The 15,021-nt window shown below is 37.5% G+C and overlaps 1 protein-coding gene across 1 annotated transcript; it reads left to right on the forward strand.

The window, feature by feature from the left end:
• The first annotated feature begins 342 nt into the window (after positions 1-342).
• Positions 343-7,899, forward strand: MEI1 (transcription coactivator). Its single transcript, XM_079068384.1, has 19 exons — positions 343-474; positions 646-848; positions 939-981; positions 1,699-1,820; positions 2,181-2,288; positions 2,477-2,621; positions 2,715-2,806; positions 2,917-3,010; positions 3,387-3,871; positions 3,954-4,092; positions 4,285-4,393; positions 4,537-4,654; positions 4,768-4,935; positions 5,256-5,546; positions 5,895-6,326; positions 6,420-6,470; positions 6,561-6,637; positions 7,258-7,360; positions 7,485-7,899. Exons 2-19 carry the CDS (start codon positions 669-671, stop codon positions 7,581-7,583), a joined length of 2,856 nt encoding a protein of 951 aa, XP_078924510.1. The 5' UTR covers positions 343-474; positions 646-668; the 3' UTR covers positions 7,584-7,899.
• Positions 7,900-15,021: the final 7,122 nt, after the last annotated feature.

Below are 15,021 nucleotides of genomic sequence, written 5' to 3' on the forward strand. Positions count from 1 at the left end.
AAAAACATTGATTTGAATTGTGAAATACTTAACATGGAAAACATGGTCGGAGTAAAAAGAAAAGAAATATGAACATTTTTGTTGTTAGATATGTAATGAAAGTTTTGAACATTTGAGAGTCTAACATTATTAATTTTGTAATTCCATTTTAAAGGCATACAAGTTCGAGCAATAATTTTCGTTATAAAAGTAATGTTTTCATACTGAAAATGTAAAAAGAAATAAATGATAGTTATAGTGGCTAGCAATGAGACAGCAAAAACTGAAATATGGATTTTGTTCGCCTAATATCGCGGTTAAAGTTTGTTTTTATAGGGTTTAAAAATTTTGGCCCCTAAAACCGAAAATCTCATTATTTCGTTTCCGAGCAAAGAAAACCCTCTTCCCGCCTACGTCTCAAAGGAAAAGCACATCACCCAATCCACCCACTATCTTCTGGCGATTTTTTCCCAGATTTCGAATCGGATCCAAGAGGTTCGTTATAATTGTCTCCTTGATTTACGTAACTAATTACCTGTAGCAATTTGTGTATTGCAAATTAAGCTTCGATGCTATATGAAGCTAGCTACTTTGCTGGATTACGGTAACTTGATCCTGTTTAATTCAATTTTGTTGACTAATAATATATTTTTCTCTGCTATTTAGTAGGCGGAGAAAAGTTTGAGTAGATGATGAGGAAGACGACGTTCAAGGGAGCGAATGTGTTCATGTCTAGGAATTTAGTGCCGCCTGAGATATTCGCTTCGCTTCACGACGTTTTGAAAGATAATGGAGCTGAGATCTTCCTGTGTTGTGATCCTTCCCGGAATGGACCTGATGATTACCACATTATCTCCTCTCGAGATCATGTATATGCATCTTGTATTAGTACTGGTAGATATTGGCTGTTTATTTGTAAGAATTTGAAGTTTACCAATTGATTCCAATGTTTTTTGCAGGAAAAGTTCAATGATCTGCGCCAGAAAGGTTGTAATTTGATTGGTATGGTTGTGAGCTTACCCTTCCAGGTTCCTTGATCTTTATTTGTTTGTTCAGACCTTTCACTGTCACTTCGTTTAGGTTTTAAATTTATATTAAGAATCAACAGTAAATTTCATTATGCATGTTATCTTATTCTGAACTACTTGAATTTTTGTATCCTTAGTTGATATGTACTGCAAGTACTTAGAAGGCACATAATTTGAGTTGGCAATGGTTGATTAGATTTTTGTAAGTTTTGATAACTAAGAGTTATTATGGCAAAGGCAAACTATATCATAGGAGTATATTCATCTCTTCAGATATATAAAGTATTCACTTAAAATCATTCTGATGAACTAACAGTTTCTAGACTTTTTTTTTCTTGAAATGGATAGCTGGGGTAAAAATACATACATCATTTCACCCTTGTTTTAAATTACATGACTATTAATATGAACTGATCAGTACCCCTACATCCTTATAGTACTTGATCTTTAAGAAACTGATGCATTTGAAAATTAAAAGTAATTTTTTTTCCTGGGATTTTTGTTCTGCAGCTAGAAAACCTTGGCATTATAAGTAATACCTAAATATAGATTCTTGTCAGTCAGTTTACACTTTACAATGAGTTAAAAGTTTTAAGCGTGATACCCTACTAGGAGGTGCATATGACATGTCAAAGAAGTTGTTTAGTAAGAAGATTGGTGTGTTACAATGAGCTACTTGTACCTTTTCCAGGTCCTCAATGTGTTTTTTCGTGTGCAAAAGAGAATAGAGTGCTGCCAAAACAAGGATTCACATGTTGCCTTGCAATGGACGGAGTTAATATACTGACATCTGGCTTTGAAAAGGAGGGAAAGGTTCTTTTCCTGTGGTTATTACTTATCTTCACTAGTATTGTTGTGAATAGAATGTATTTCCTTTCTTTTTTGTAATATCTGACCTTCTTCCTTAATCGGATGAGTTTTTTTATGATGGGCCCAATACAAAGGATAAATTTACAAATGTGAAGATAAAATTTTTCTGTCTTTATCTAAGATATATGTTCTTTTTATTCATAAAGTTTCAGGTTGTAGTATTTGAGGGGATGTTTGATGTTTCATCTCTAGTTTCTTGATTCATCTTATTTTTAAAAATTTATATGTAAATATATCTTTAGACAACTTCGTTTCTTACCCAGCTAACTGCATAGTTTTTTTCTTTCTAAAAATGTCTTGTAGGATGAGCTTGACAAGTTAGTGACTGCTATGGGAGGTTTGTTGCAAACTAAAGCATCAATGGACATTAACTTTGTCATTGTGAAGAATGTACTAGCTGCAAAATATAAGGTTTGCTTCTGTTCTATTTTCACATGGGTAATAACTTATGTATTTTCTTTCTTGTTTTATCATATTTTCAAGTTTGAATATTATTGTTAATTTCATCATGCTTTGATCAATACTTTTAGGCTCTCAACCAACGATTATTTTGAAGCTTGTTGAGTCATCTAATTTGCTTTTCTTTACATGTTTTGCAGTGGGCTTTGAACACTTTGAAGAAACCAATTGTCTCTGAGAGTTGGCTGCACCAGTGCTGGAAAGAGCACCGTGTTGTTCCTCATGACTCATACAGAGTTCTTCCATTTTCTGGGCTGACAATTAGCGTCACCCAAGTGCCTTTAGGTTGACTATCATGAAAATCAAAATATGTTAACTGTGAATTTCTTAACATTTTATGGTCCTCTCATGTGTGGCTAATATGTTTGTTTCTTACAGATGCGCGTAAGGAGATAGAAAAGCTTGTCATACAGAATGGGGGCAAATATTCTGCTGAACTCACAAGAAAGAGTACTCATCTAGTGTGTGATATATCCTTAATCATTTTGTGAATCATGTTTAATCATAGTTTAAGTGGATTGTTCCCAATACATCTTGTAAATTGTCTTGAAAACTAATGTCTCCTTAACCACTAACCCACGCCCCTGAAGGTGACAAATACAAGGTTGCAAAAAGATGGGGTCACATTCGTATTGTTACTAGAACATGGTTCGATCAGTCTGTTGCTAGAAGAGGTAATACTTAAACTTCAATGTCACACTTGGATTGAGTTAATGGGCTTCATGGGTTAAGCACTTAATCTGGAAAGCTATACATGGTTGTTTCTTTTTGACTTAATTTGGACAGAATAACTTAGTGGGTAAAGCCACAAAAACCTGGCTTAATGTATTAAGACACCAACCTCTTTATCTATTTGCGCTTCTTTTTTTCTCCAAACTGCTCACATAAAAATTGATTAGTAGTGTGATTTTTTGAAAAATGTAAGGATAAAATGGCCATTTAATCCCATACAGATGCTTTATTCAGTCTAGAAAAGAAACAGATCTTATGTATACCCTTTTCTTCAGTTTGTTAGTCTTCTGACTATGAATTATCTTTTGTGATGAATAGCATGTTTGAATGAGGATTCATATCCTGTCCAGAGAAGTCCTGGCACATCTATGAATAGTCAGAGGACTTCCTTAAAGAGGCAACACAGCCAAGAGAAAGTTATCAGAAACTCACAGGGTGCTCCAATTTCCATAACCCATCAAGAGATTTCATGTGATGGGATGGCAGATGCTGATCTGGAAGCAACTCTCTCACAGAATATGGCCTCTACTTGCTCAGACATTCCTGGTATAATTAGTGAGGAGAAGACAACTCCTACCATACAGCCTAAAACTTGTATGGACATTGATGGTTGTGTTGCTGAAGATTCTCAATCTGAAGGCAACGATTTGTACTTTTTGAATTGCAAAATTCATCTTGTTGGTTTTGATGCTCCTGAAATGCGTCGATTGGTGAACATGGTTCGAAGAGGAAGTGGTTCTCGTTATATGTCTCTTAATGATCAGTTAACACACATTGTTGTTGGAACTCCCTCCGAAACGCAAGTATCTTTTCATGCCAATTAATTATATTATATTTTATTAATTTGTTTATGTGCCACTCATTTTCTATGAATAATGCAGTGAGAAGAAAGAGGTAAGGAGCCTTTCTGCTATGGGTGTCATCAATGTGGTAAAAACAGTATGGCTTGAAGATTGTGAACGTGAAAAGAAAGAACTTCCTGTACTTCGGAGACACGTTGCTTATGATTTGCTCCTCCCAAAAGGTGTGGTATTCTTTTCATAATATCTAAGGGGTTCTCATGTTCCTTAAATTTGCCTATATACTAAATAACCATGTGCATTTATATCATATTTTCACCATGACAACCATGGCAGTGTCACAAGTTTTGACTAAACCTTGAAAACTCTGTCTCAATTGGTTTATCTTGTTCACTGACGCATTTCCTGATTTGTAGATTCCTTGCCCTTTAATAAGGGATTTGTGAGTGCCATTCCTGGTCTGAAACCAGGAAACACCTCCACCGTTCAACCACCTTTGCGAAATGATCAGTCTCAAAGTCAAAGGTATACAAAGTTACCATGAATATATATATATATATATATATATATATATATATATATATACACACACACACACACACATGAAAGCTCTCTCAAGAAGCTTTGGGTTATGAGTTTAACCAACATATGTTTTCTAATATTGGCAGTTTGGATAAGGGCCAACAGAAAGTGCAGCATGGCATCAACAATGAAAAGCAGAACAATAAGTCGAGTGTATTTAGAGGGCGATCATTTCGCTTTTCCAGTACCTTCCCTGATGTTCAAGTAAGCTTGCCTTTCTTTAAATTATAAATTTGATTCACTTGCTTTATGTTATTTGAATCTTTTACCTGTATGAATGTTTTTTTGGATGTATTAATGATTGTTGGTTTGTTTAGAGAGGTGAAATAGTTGACTGGATTCATGAAGGGGGTGGGAAGGTGGTGGATACTTTGACAGAGAAGAATGTTAATTACACTGTTGAAGCCCATGGTGTTCTATGCAGTCGAACCCAGTTTAATGGTGTTACTAATGTATCTTCTCACTGGATTCGCTCATGTCTACAGGTATTTGAATTCATCTATTAAATGTGGCCACTAGCCAAATAGAATCCATTTTGTTAACCTGAACATATGACAGACAATTGCATGATACAAGTATTTTCTATGACGCCACTAGAATATGTCTATTTGCTACATTTGCTATCTAGCTTAGTTGTTAGGGTTTCTCTAATATCATTAATGCATTCTTTCCTCTTTTTGTGCTGGTTTAGCTTCTATATATGAGCTTTCTGTTGACATATCTTGTTTTTATGCTGCATTTATCTCTCTCTTTTTATGCATTTTAATTGATAAAAACTAATAAAAGTTGAACATTTTTGGTAAAGGATGCACGCTTACTTGATGTTAGCAGTCACATTCTCTTCTCTCCACTACAATGCAAAATTCCTTTACCTGGATTTACTGGGCTTCAATTCTGTGTATCCCAATACGAGGATAAGGATAAAGAGCTATTGAGAAACGTGTGCCATGTTCTTGGAGGAAAATTGGTCAAACGGCTTACTAAAAAGGTCAACTATTTAATATGCAAATTCACTGAAGGTCCAAAATTCGAGGCTGCCCATGAATGGGGGATACATACAGTTACAATCGAGTGGCTTTGGGAGTCCATTAACCAGGTTGGGCCATTTTTCTATTGTGTTAAATGCAAGAAATAGAAACATACTACATTTTTTTTTTACTGAAGCAATGTACTTCAAAAAAAAAAAACTAGCAAATTACATCATTGCACTTTTCATTTTATTTTTTCTTGTTAAGTCATTGAACCAATCATAGCAGTGAAAAATGGTTTGTATTTGGATAAGGTTGGTGTAATTCAGTTGATTGTTGTTTTGTAATAAGAAGACATGAAGTGGGATGCTATAAATAAAAGACAAATGAATGAAAGTATGTTATTGTTGGTATTTAATCCTTGTATACATGTTTGTTAATTGTTATTGAAAAAATGTTTTTGGTACTTGTGTCAGAACAAAGTTGTTGATTGGAGTGGATTTTTGCCAAAAGAAGCTACAGCGAGTGAGCGTGAGGCTGGAATGTGCACCATGAGCCAGTATCCAACTCAGGCGGCTCGAATGGTTTCTACAGCTGGTGCATCTCAATCTCAATCTCAGGATCTGAAAACCATTGATGGTCAAAGTCAAAAAGATGATAACAGAGCAGGAAGCATAAGGAAGGAGGTGAAATCTAAATCTAAGGTTATGGGGAGTAAAAGATCAAAGCTTTCTACTGAAAGTGTTACAGAATCTTCTGGATTACGTGTCCTAGATTCTGTCTGCAGGATTATCTCTACTACTGAAAATAAGGCCACTGAAATTGACTTGGGAGAGGGAGGCGGAGTTTTTAAATCAGTCCCTGATGTTGCTGCTGCTATTGAGGATTTGTTGGAGCAGACAAGTAAGGTAAAAAAAACAGATTCCAATTCCCTCTTAGTGTTTTGTTTGTTGTGACTTGTGAGAATTGGATTGTTAATATTTAACCTTCCTGTGTTTTAGATTCACGATCACATGTCACCTGAGAGAACACCTGATAAAAATGCATCCGAGGTATCTCTTCCTTTGATGCTCTGATCATTTATTTTTTATTTTTTTGATATTGGATGGGATTAATCCTTGTTATTGTTGGAATGAATTCAGCAGGTGTTCACATCTGATCTTCATTCTCAGGAGGATTCCCATTCTGCATTTGGGATATCTAAGCACTGGACACGGAGGTGACTCACATCTTATCTTGCTTTCTCTATTCATTGCCTCTGCCTGTCATTTCTCTTCTTTAGGGTTCCAAAAAAAAAAAAAAAAAACTCATGGTTAGCTTTTCTGTTTTTTTATAAAAAATTAAATTTTAGGGTTGGTATTCTGGTGTAAGAAAGACCAGGAAAAAAAATCCATAATAACATATTTTGATGTATAAATTTAAGGGCAGATTGCAGGAAACAGCAATGTATTTTTACTCTTGGCCTCTTGCTACCAATATAGGCAATGTACTTAACTCTTTTTTTCTTCCTTTAATAGCAAATACTATTATGCTGCCTATTATTATTACTCACATCGATACACTTGTAATAGTTTAGAAGCAATATGTTATACGTAAGTGCATTGCTATTATGGGTAAAAACGTAAGTACATTGCTTATTTTGGTAAAAAGAGTAAAGAATGTTGAAATATCCTGCAATTTTCCCTACATTTTATTGATGAGTTCTTTAAAAGTTGAAATGTCTTCCAGTTTCCATTTTAAATAAATAAAATTGCAACACCTACTAGAGAATAGTTTGGATAGAAGCAATATGTTATATATATATGTACATCACACATGACATGACTCTTTTTTATATAGTTCCAGGTCTAATGAAAAGGATGACATTAGCAACCCCCCTGGTGTAAGAGAAAATACAGGGGGCATTTATGGAAATTTCAGTGAAACACAAACAGAATCCCAGGTTTCTACTCTTTTTCTTGTCTTGCATTTACATAAAACTTCAATTATTTATGTATCATAGCGCTATCCAACAAACATTAAATTCACATACACTCATAATGATAATGAATTAATGATAATGGCAGGTTGTGGGTTATGAAGAAGATTTATCTGGGAGGCAGATGATCATAGACAGAGTTCGCACACGAAGTGGCCTCACACCCAACCCAATCACTTTCCCTTGACCAAAGATAAGAGTAAATTGGTAAAATGACATATGACACCAAGTCACCCAACTAAATCACTGGTGGCGTTGAAAAAAAAAACAGCACCAAATATGTAAAACAAGATGTTACAGTGTTGAGTACTAGTCATCAGGGAAAGTGGCCTGTGATATTAACCAAGTCTATTGAACAAGTAGTTAACTTACGGGTTCAAGATTTGTGCTAAAAGTAATGTCTTTTTACCCTATTCGTATCACTTTTTTCTCTTTCTCATTATGGATTGGACTATGGAGAGAATATATTGCATATGTATAGTGGTCAATTGTCAATTTCATAATTTTTGTTTAGTTTTAATTAAATTAACCATTGTACATGGTCGATTGGGCCAAAGGTATGAGGGGATAGATCACCATCTCAAATGTTATTTATGATTTAGGCAACCGGAGATCCAGACTTGAGAGTTGAGACCACCTCCAAATCTCCAATGTATATGCCAAGCACTAACGAAACTAATGGGCCTTCAACTTCACTTTTTACCAACACATTCTTTAAAGTTTAAACATAAAAGTATATATGGGACCCCTATACAACTCTCTTTCATCCATGATTAAACCGCGTATATATTGCCATATTATTGCTCTTACAAAATCACATTTCCTAATACAACAAGTTAAAAAGGTTTTTTCACTATGTTCATACCTAGTATTTGCTTTCCAGGAGAGACAGATAAAAAAAATGGCAATATTTGCTTTCCCGGATAAAGAAAAAGAAAGGGATGAAAAGAATTTTTTTATAGTACCATGGCAAGAGTAAAAGGTACATCATAGCTATCTTTTGGATTTTTTTTTTTAAAAAAAAAAAGCTAAAAATGTTTTTATAGAAGATGTATTTTTAAGATATATTGGGTGTAAGGGATAATGCAAGGTATAGTTTATGAAATATGTTAATGCAATTAAAGCCATTATTTAGATGTCCTTGTTTGCAATTAGCCATAATTTTTTTGTTCCCCAATTGACATCGTGGTTAACGAACAATTGCTTTGATGTTGATGTATCCAACTCAATTTTAGTTCCTTCTTTTAATTTGGATAATAGATTTTGATTCTACATTTACATTTTGTAGTCCCAAATTTCTTAATGTCATTGTGCTTTGCATTTTATCATGCAACTGATTAAATATATTTGTTGTGGTCTCATATTAGGTAAAATTCATTTACAAACACATAACCAAAATGTAGAATCAGTCTTTTCGATGTTTTAAGATATTACAGTCAAGGTATGCAACTTTTCACTCATCAAATTTACATGGAACTAAAAATTTGGTTGATGTGTTCCTAAATGAAGCTTTACCTAATATAAGACCACAACAAATATATATATTTAATCAGTTACATGATAAAATGCAAAGCACAATGACATTAAGAAATTTGGGACTACAAAATGTAAATGTAGAATCCAAATCTATTATCCAAATTAAAAGGAGCAAAAATTGAGTGGGATACACCAACATCAAAGCAATTGTTCATTACATGGAATTAAAAATTTGGTTCATGATTGTTGTTAATGTGTTTCGGTTTAACTGCTCATTCTCTTTTATCCCATCCTACAAAACATGGTTTGCTTGTTTATCCCTTCTTTTTGAAAGTTTTCATGAATCTATTCTATTTGGAAGATGAACAACTATATTACCTCATGTTGGGGATTTGAAAAGTTGATCAAAATGTGAATTAGGGTTGTTCGGATGTGTTTTCATAAAGTGCAAATTGCAAGGAATGCAAATAACAAAGTACTTCATTCTCATTACTAATATAAGAAATGTACTTTATCTTTTACGTATAATAGCAACGTACTTATAACCAAGGTTCTAAAAAGAAGTCATGGCGCGCCATGACTCCAAGGCTTGTACGCGCCGCCGAGCTTTGATAAAATGACGCCTTAAGTCATATATGTATATAAAAATGAATAATAGTAGAATATATATATATATATATATATATATATATATATATATATATATATATACAAAATTGTCGTCTTAAGTCACGCCTTACAAACGTCGTGGCTCGCCAAGGCTCGAAAAAGCTTGAGGCTTGACATTACCGCCAAGTCACGTCTTACGTTATTTAGAACCTTGCTTATAACTCTTTACCCCTACAATTAATGTACTTACAACTCTTTACCAAAAATAACAATGTACTAATAATCCCTTTTCCATAATAGCAACATACTTTTATTTCTTTACCCATAATAATAATATATAACCTAAAACTTGTAAAATGCTTACAAGTTTCATGTTACATAATGTTATTTGTTGCTAGATTAATGTAAGTATGTTGCTATAATGGGTAAGGAATTGTATGCATGTTGCTATAATGTGTAAAAAATTGTAAATGTGTTGTTATTAAGTAAAGAAATGTAAGTACCTTTTTCCTTATAAGTGATTATACACACTAGAGTTGGAAAAGTTTACATTTAGTTTGATAATCGATTTTCATCAAATCTGAATCTAGTTATTACATATTTTACCCAAACATTCATAACCGATTATGTAACGTCTTGCTTCCAGTTAAGTATTTAAAAGAGGAATGTAAATAAAAAAAGAAGTAAATATATATAAATAGAGATTTATTAGCATTTTAATTGATTAAAAAGAGTATTTATCGGAATTTAATTTCCATATAATGGATAAATAAGTAAAATAAATAAATAAATGGAGTTATATAAAATGAAAAGATAATTATTTATTATTTTAAATAATTAAATAAACATATGTTAAATAATAAAAGTTCATGAGTGGCTTTAAAAGAAACGAAGTTGTTGTGAGGGACCATTTAGAGGGGTTTGGAAACTTAAATTGTTATGGAACTAAGGTTAGGGGTAAAAGCGGCCAAGGTTGGATCCTGAGGGAGCAATTCTGTCAAACTTCGAAATTTGGACATGGGACGCCCCCATATTTTCCGATACGACGTGTGGGAGAATTCCTTATTTCATTTTGTTCTTTTGTGTTGCAACGTACCCTCCTCATGTTTCTCTTTTAAGCATTGAGTGTATCCTTCCAAAACGAAAACCCTCTTTAAGTGTGTGTGTGTGTATGTGTGTGTGTGTGTGTTTGTGTGTGAGAATTACGTCTGACTGGAGAGAGAGAGGGGGAGAGAACCGAGGGCGAGAGAGAGACGTTGGGGATGCTAATGCCATCATTTTGTTATGACCCAACGGTTTGGTAAGGTTTATCGCAGGAGGATTAGGTAGGGAGTTGGTTTGGATAATGATAAGGGGTAGTTTAGGATATATCTAAATAGTTTTTGGTAGGATAAGTGGGAGATAACAGTTATCTGTTTAGTTTTTGTTGTTGTTAATTAGTTGGACGCTATTTAAGGTGCTCCAGAGTTTGTTTAGGTTTTTTTATGCATTTTAATAAAAATACCGTGAGGTTTTTTCTTGGAGTCTTCCTGTAGCTCGAATTGCAGGTAGGGAATTAGGGCATTGACCCAAGTTCCTATCTTTTGGTATCAGAGCCCTCACAGGTCCTGATGACGGGAAAGCTTGAAGGGAAAGGCACTAATGCCGAACGAATGGCGGCACTGGAAAAGACCGTCAACCAGGTGCTTGATTCGACTGAAGCACATCGGGTAGAGGTGGCGGTACAAATGCAAGAACTCACCAAGGCGGTTTCGGATCTAACTCTTGTAACATCCCAAAATTTAAGACCAAAAATTTCGTTTTGATTAATTAAAACCGCTTAATAAATCTTGCTCAATCATTTAATAACATTCTTAATAAAACAATTATCAGAGTTTTAAATCCCAAAGATCATCTAGTGCAGAAAACATGGTGTGATGCGCTGCGATCGCCCCGAGCTCCTTCCTTCGAAAAACGTTAATACCTGAAACAAATAACTGAAAACCGTAAGCACGAAGCTTAGTGAGTTCCCCAGATACTACATACCATACATATCAACTGATCCATACATGCCATACGTAACCATGAGCCATACATAACAAACATATCCATAATCAAGTAAGGTGCTATGTGCCAAACATAGTCTTGCTGTATTGCCACGGGCCGCACGTGGTCTTTCTTGTCAAGCCTGGGGGCCACTCCCTGGGTCTTACAGACAATTGCCAAGGGCCACCCCCTGGTCTTCCATGCAAGCATCACAAAGACAACTATACATACTACTCTACTAGGCTACTCAGCATACAGTGTGCCAGGAGCCACATCCTGGTCTTTCATTCCTAATAGTATACAGTGTGCCAGGAGCCTCCTCCTGGTCTTTCATACATGTTGCTTAGGGCTAACCCCCGGGTCTTCCTACCATACATAATAACATATTGTGTGCCAGGAGCCTCCTCCTGGTCTTTCATGCATAATGCCTAGGGCTAACCCCCGGGTCTTCCTACCATACATAAACTAAATGGGCCGGCATTGTGGCCGTAGACCCATACAAACAGTGAGGAGACTCACCTCGTACTGCTGAAGCTGCTGATAACCCTCTGGCTGCTATCCAACAACTCTCCGAACTGCTGCTCCTCTAGCTCCCCGAGCTACCTATACCAATAATAGAAACACTTAGCCTAACTATCCTCAAGAAGTCAACTCTGGTCAAGGTCCCTCTCAAGGTCAAGGTCCTGGTCAAAGTCAACCTTCCAGTTGACTCGACTCGTCGAGTTGTTCTGCCAACTCGCCGATTCCATGCTCTTCAAATCCCAAAACAACCCCGACTCCACTCGTCGAGTCTAGCGAGAACTCGACGAGTTCTCCTTCATCTAACACTTCGGGACTATCTTCAACCGACTCGCCGAGTTCATCCTTGAACTCGTCGAGTTCATCATCATTGTATGAATATCTAGGCCATGACTTGCCGAGTTGTATGAACAACTCGTCGAGTTCATCTTCATAACTAAGAAGATTGTCTTGGACTCGCCGAGTTCCTCTTCGAACTCGTCGAGTACTATGATCTTCATGTCCATTATGGACCCGGTCTGGCTGAATCCTTCACTACTCCACTCACTGATCTGAATCATAACAGAAGGGTTTGGGTTTACAACCCGACTCGCCGAGTCCATGAACGGACTCGTCGAGTCCACCTTGTGACATCTCTATTCTGTCGATTACAGTCCATTCCAACACTTCCAACTCATAGATCAGGACTCCTAATGCTAGCATTGCACGTAAAGTTGCTAACTTTACGTGCATGCAAGGTGCTATAAGGCTAGAACACTCAATCCAAGCTACAATGAAGGCCTAGGTCATGAAATGGGACCTTAGTTGGATAAAGCCGACAACTTTGAGCTTCTAAAGCTCAAGAGTGTCCAGATCTGTTGTCCAATCCATCCTCAAAGGCTTAATACTCGGATTCTACTTGGAAATGATCCAATTGTGACAAAAAGGCAAGCTAGAAAGGGGATCCATTAATTGAAAGCTCAAGGTTCAGACTTTTTACCTCCTAACAGTTTCCAAGTCGATATGGAGGCTGGATCTACTCTTCCTTCCTTGCTCCTTTCCCTCCAAGCTTCCAAGACGCACTCTAAAGGCCCTTAATCTTCTCAAAAGCTCAAACAATGGAGTTGGGTGGCTAGGGTTTTGGGTTCTGGACGAGAGAGGCTGTAAATGAACCCTACGGAAGAGAATAAGATGCTTAAATAGGGTACCAAGTCCCGGAATTAGGGTTTCCAAACCCAGACCAGACTCGCCGAGTCCACTCGCCGACTCGCTGAGTCGGTCACTTAATCTTTGACACGGAACCCGCTCCGACTCGTCGAGTTCTTCCTTGGACTCGACGAGTTGACCCCCTTTTGACTTAGGGTTTTCCTTCCTTTCTCGGTCTTTCTGATACTGGGTGTTACAACTCTCCCCCACTTAAACTAGACTTTGTCCTCGAAGTCCGCCACGGTCAACTACCTTACCATCCGGTTACCACTTTACCACTAGCTACGCACTCCGCCCATCCGATCCAAACCTTGAAGATGTCATCTTCAGAATAACCCGATCCTTACTACCTTCGGGTACAACACTTTTACCCAACCGGTAACCTTACCGATACTCCTGTTACACTTACCCTTGATACACAAGGGGTTCACCCTCTTACCCTGCACTGCCTCTGGCCTTTCCAAGGCACTTTCCACAAGCAACAGGCCTTCCCAATCTCCTTCGAGGACCAATCCTCTGCTGAAACCGCGATCCCGGCCACTCCCAGTACCAGAATAATCCCACAACGATGCTCCAATACTGAAAACTCCACTCAGCGTGAGAATTCAGAAAATTCTTCGGGTAGCAGATCCGTCTCTGCTACGATTAAGGCTCAGACGAGAAAAGCATCACCGAACCAAATCATTTACTCTGAGATCATTTGATTTCACGGTGAGCAACTCAACACCACCCGATCAGCTCACGGCTTCTTACAACAAATCCCTCACTATCATTCCTGCCTGAAGTCCTGCTGACTCCCATCCGCCTACCGGATGAACCGAGACCGCCCTGGTCCCAACTGATCTACCGCCTTCCGAATCCAATCATGATGTGACCCACTCACATCCGAGCGTCTGCCCCGACCTATCTTAAATATCCGAAAAAAAACCCTGCCAGCGAATCCCGCATCTGATATATTCGTACTGCCGAATAGGGACCGACGAATGCTACGGCCACCCCGTAGTCTTAATATACTCATTCTTCCAACTAGTGAATGCTACGGGCCACCCCCATAGTCTTACAACACTTCCGCGCTACCAGCCAACTAATGCTACGGGCCACCCCGCAGTCCCACCACATTTCTACGCTATCTGCCGACTGATGCTATGGGCCACCCCGCAGTCTTACTATACTAATGGTACGGGTCACACCGTAGTCTAACTATACTAATGATGCGGGCCACACCGCAGTCTAACTATACTAATGCTGCGGACCACACCGCAGTCTAACTATACTAATGCTGCAGGCCACACCGCAGTCTAACTATACTAATGTTGCGGGCCACACCGCATTCTAACTATACTAATGCTGCGGGATACACCACAGTCTAACTATACTAATGTTGCGGGCCACACCGCAGTCTAACTATACTAATGTACGATTGCTACGGGCCACACCGCAGTCTTACAACTCCCTTACTCTATCTGCTAACTAGTGAATGCTACGGGCCACCCCATAGTCTTACAACACTCCCACACTATCTGCTAACAATTGCTACGGACCACCCCGCAGTCTTACCACACTTCTCATATTATCTGACCATTGGTGAATGCTATGGCTATCCGGTAGTCTGACAACACCTTCCACACTGACTCGACCGCTGATCATGGTCTTTCGCTCACTACTAATCCGTACATACCCATAATTGAGCATACAAGCACAATCTAGTACCCCAAGCCGTACTCATGCCCTAACTGAAACTCCCAACTGATTCTTTTGAAACCTGCTATTAGACATCCCGCGAATGCGATCTCACAATTGGCAAGTTTTCC

The sequence above is a fragment of the Lactuca virosa genome, chromosome 1, assembly GCF_052849685.1.
Source record: "Lactuca virosa cultivar CGN04683 chromosome 1, Lactuca_virosa_CGN04683_v6, whole genome shotgun sequence".
In the NCBI taxonomy this organism is placed as follows: domain Eukaryota; kingdom Viridiplantae; phylum Streptophyta; class Magnoliopsida; order Asterales; family Asteraceae; genus Lactuca; species Lactuca virosa.

What these genes read in the sequence shown, in the direction of transcription:
- MEI1 (XM_079068384.1), top strand. Translation starts at nt 669, where the DNA reads ATGATGAGGAAGACGACGTTCAAGGGAGCGAATGTGTTCATGTCTAGG. An exon ending in GAACTCCCTCCGAAACGCAA is followed by an intron (nt 3,872 to 3,953) that starts GTATCTTTTCAT and finishes TAATGCAGTGAG; the next exon opens with AAGAAAGAGGTAAGGAGCCT. An exon ending in GATCAGTCTCAAAGTCAAAG is followed by an intron (nt 4,394 to 4,536) that starts GTATACAAAGTT and finishes TAATATTGGCAG; the next exon opens with TTTGGATAAGGGCCAACAGA.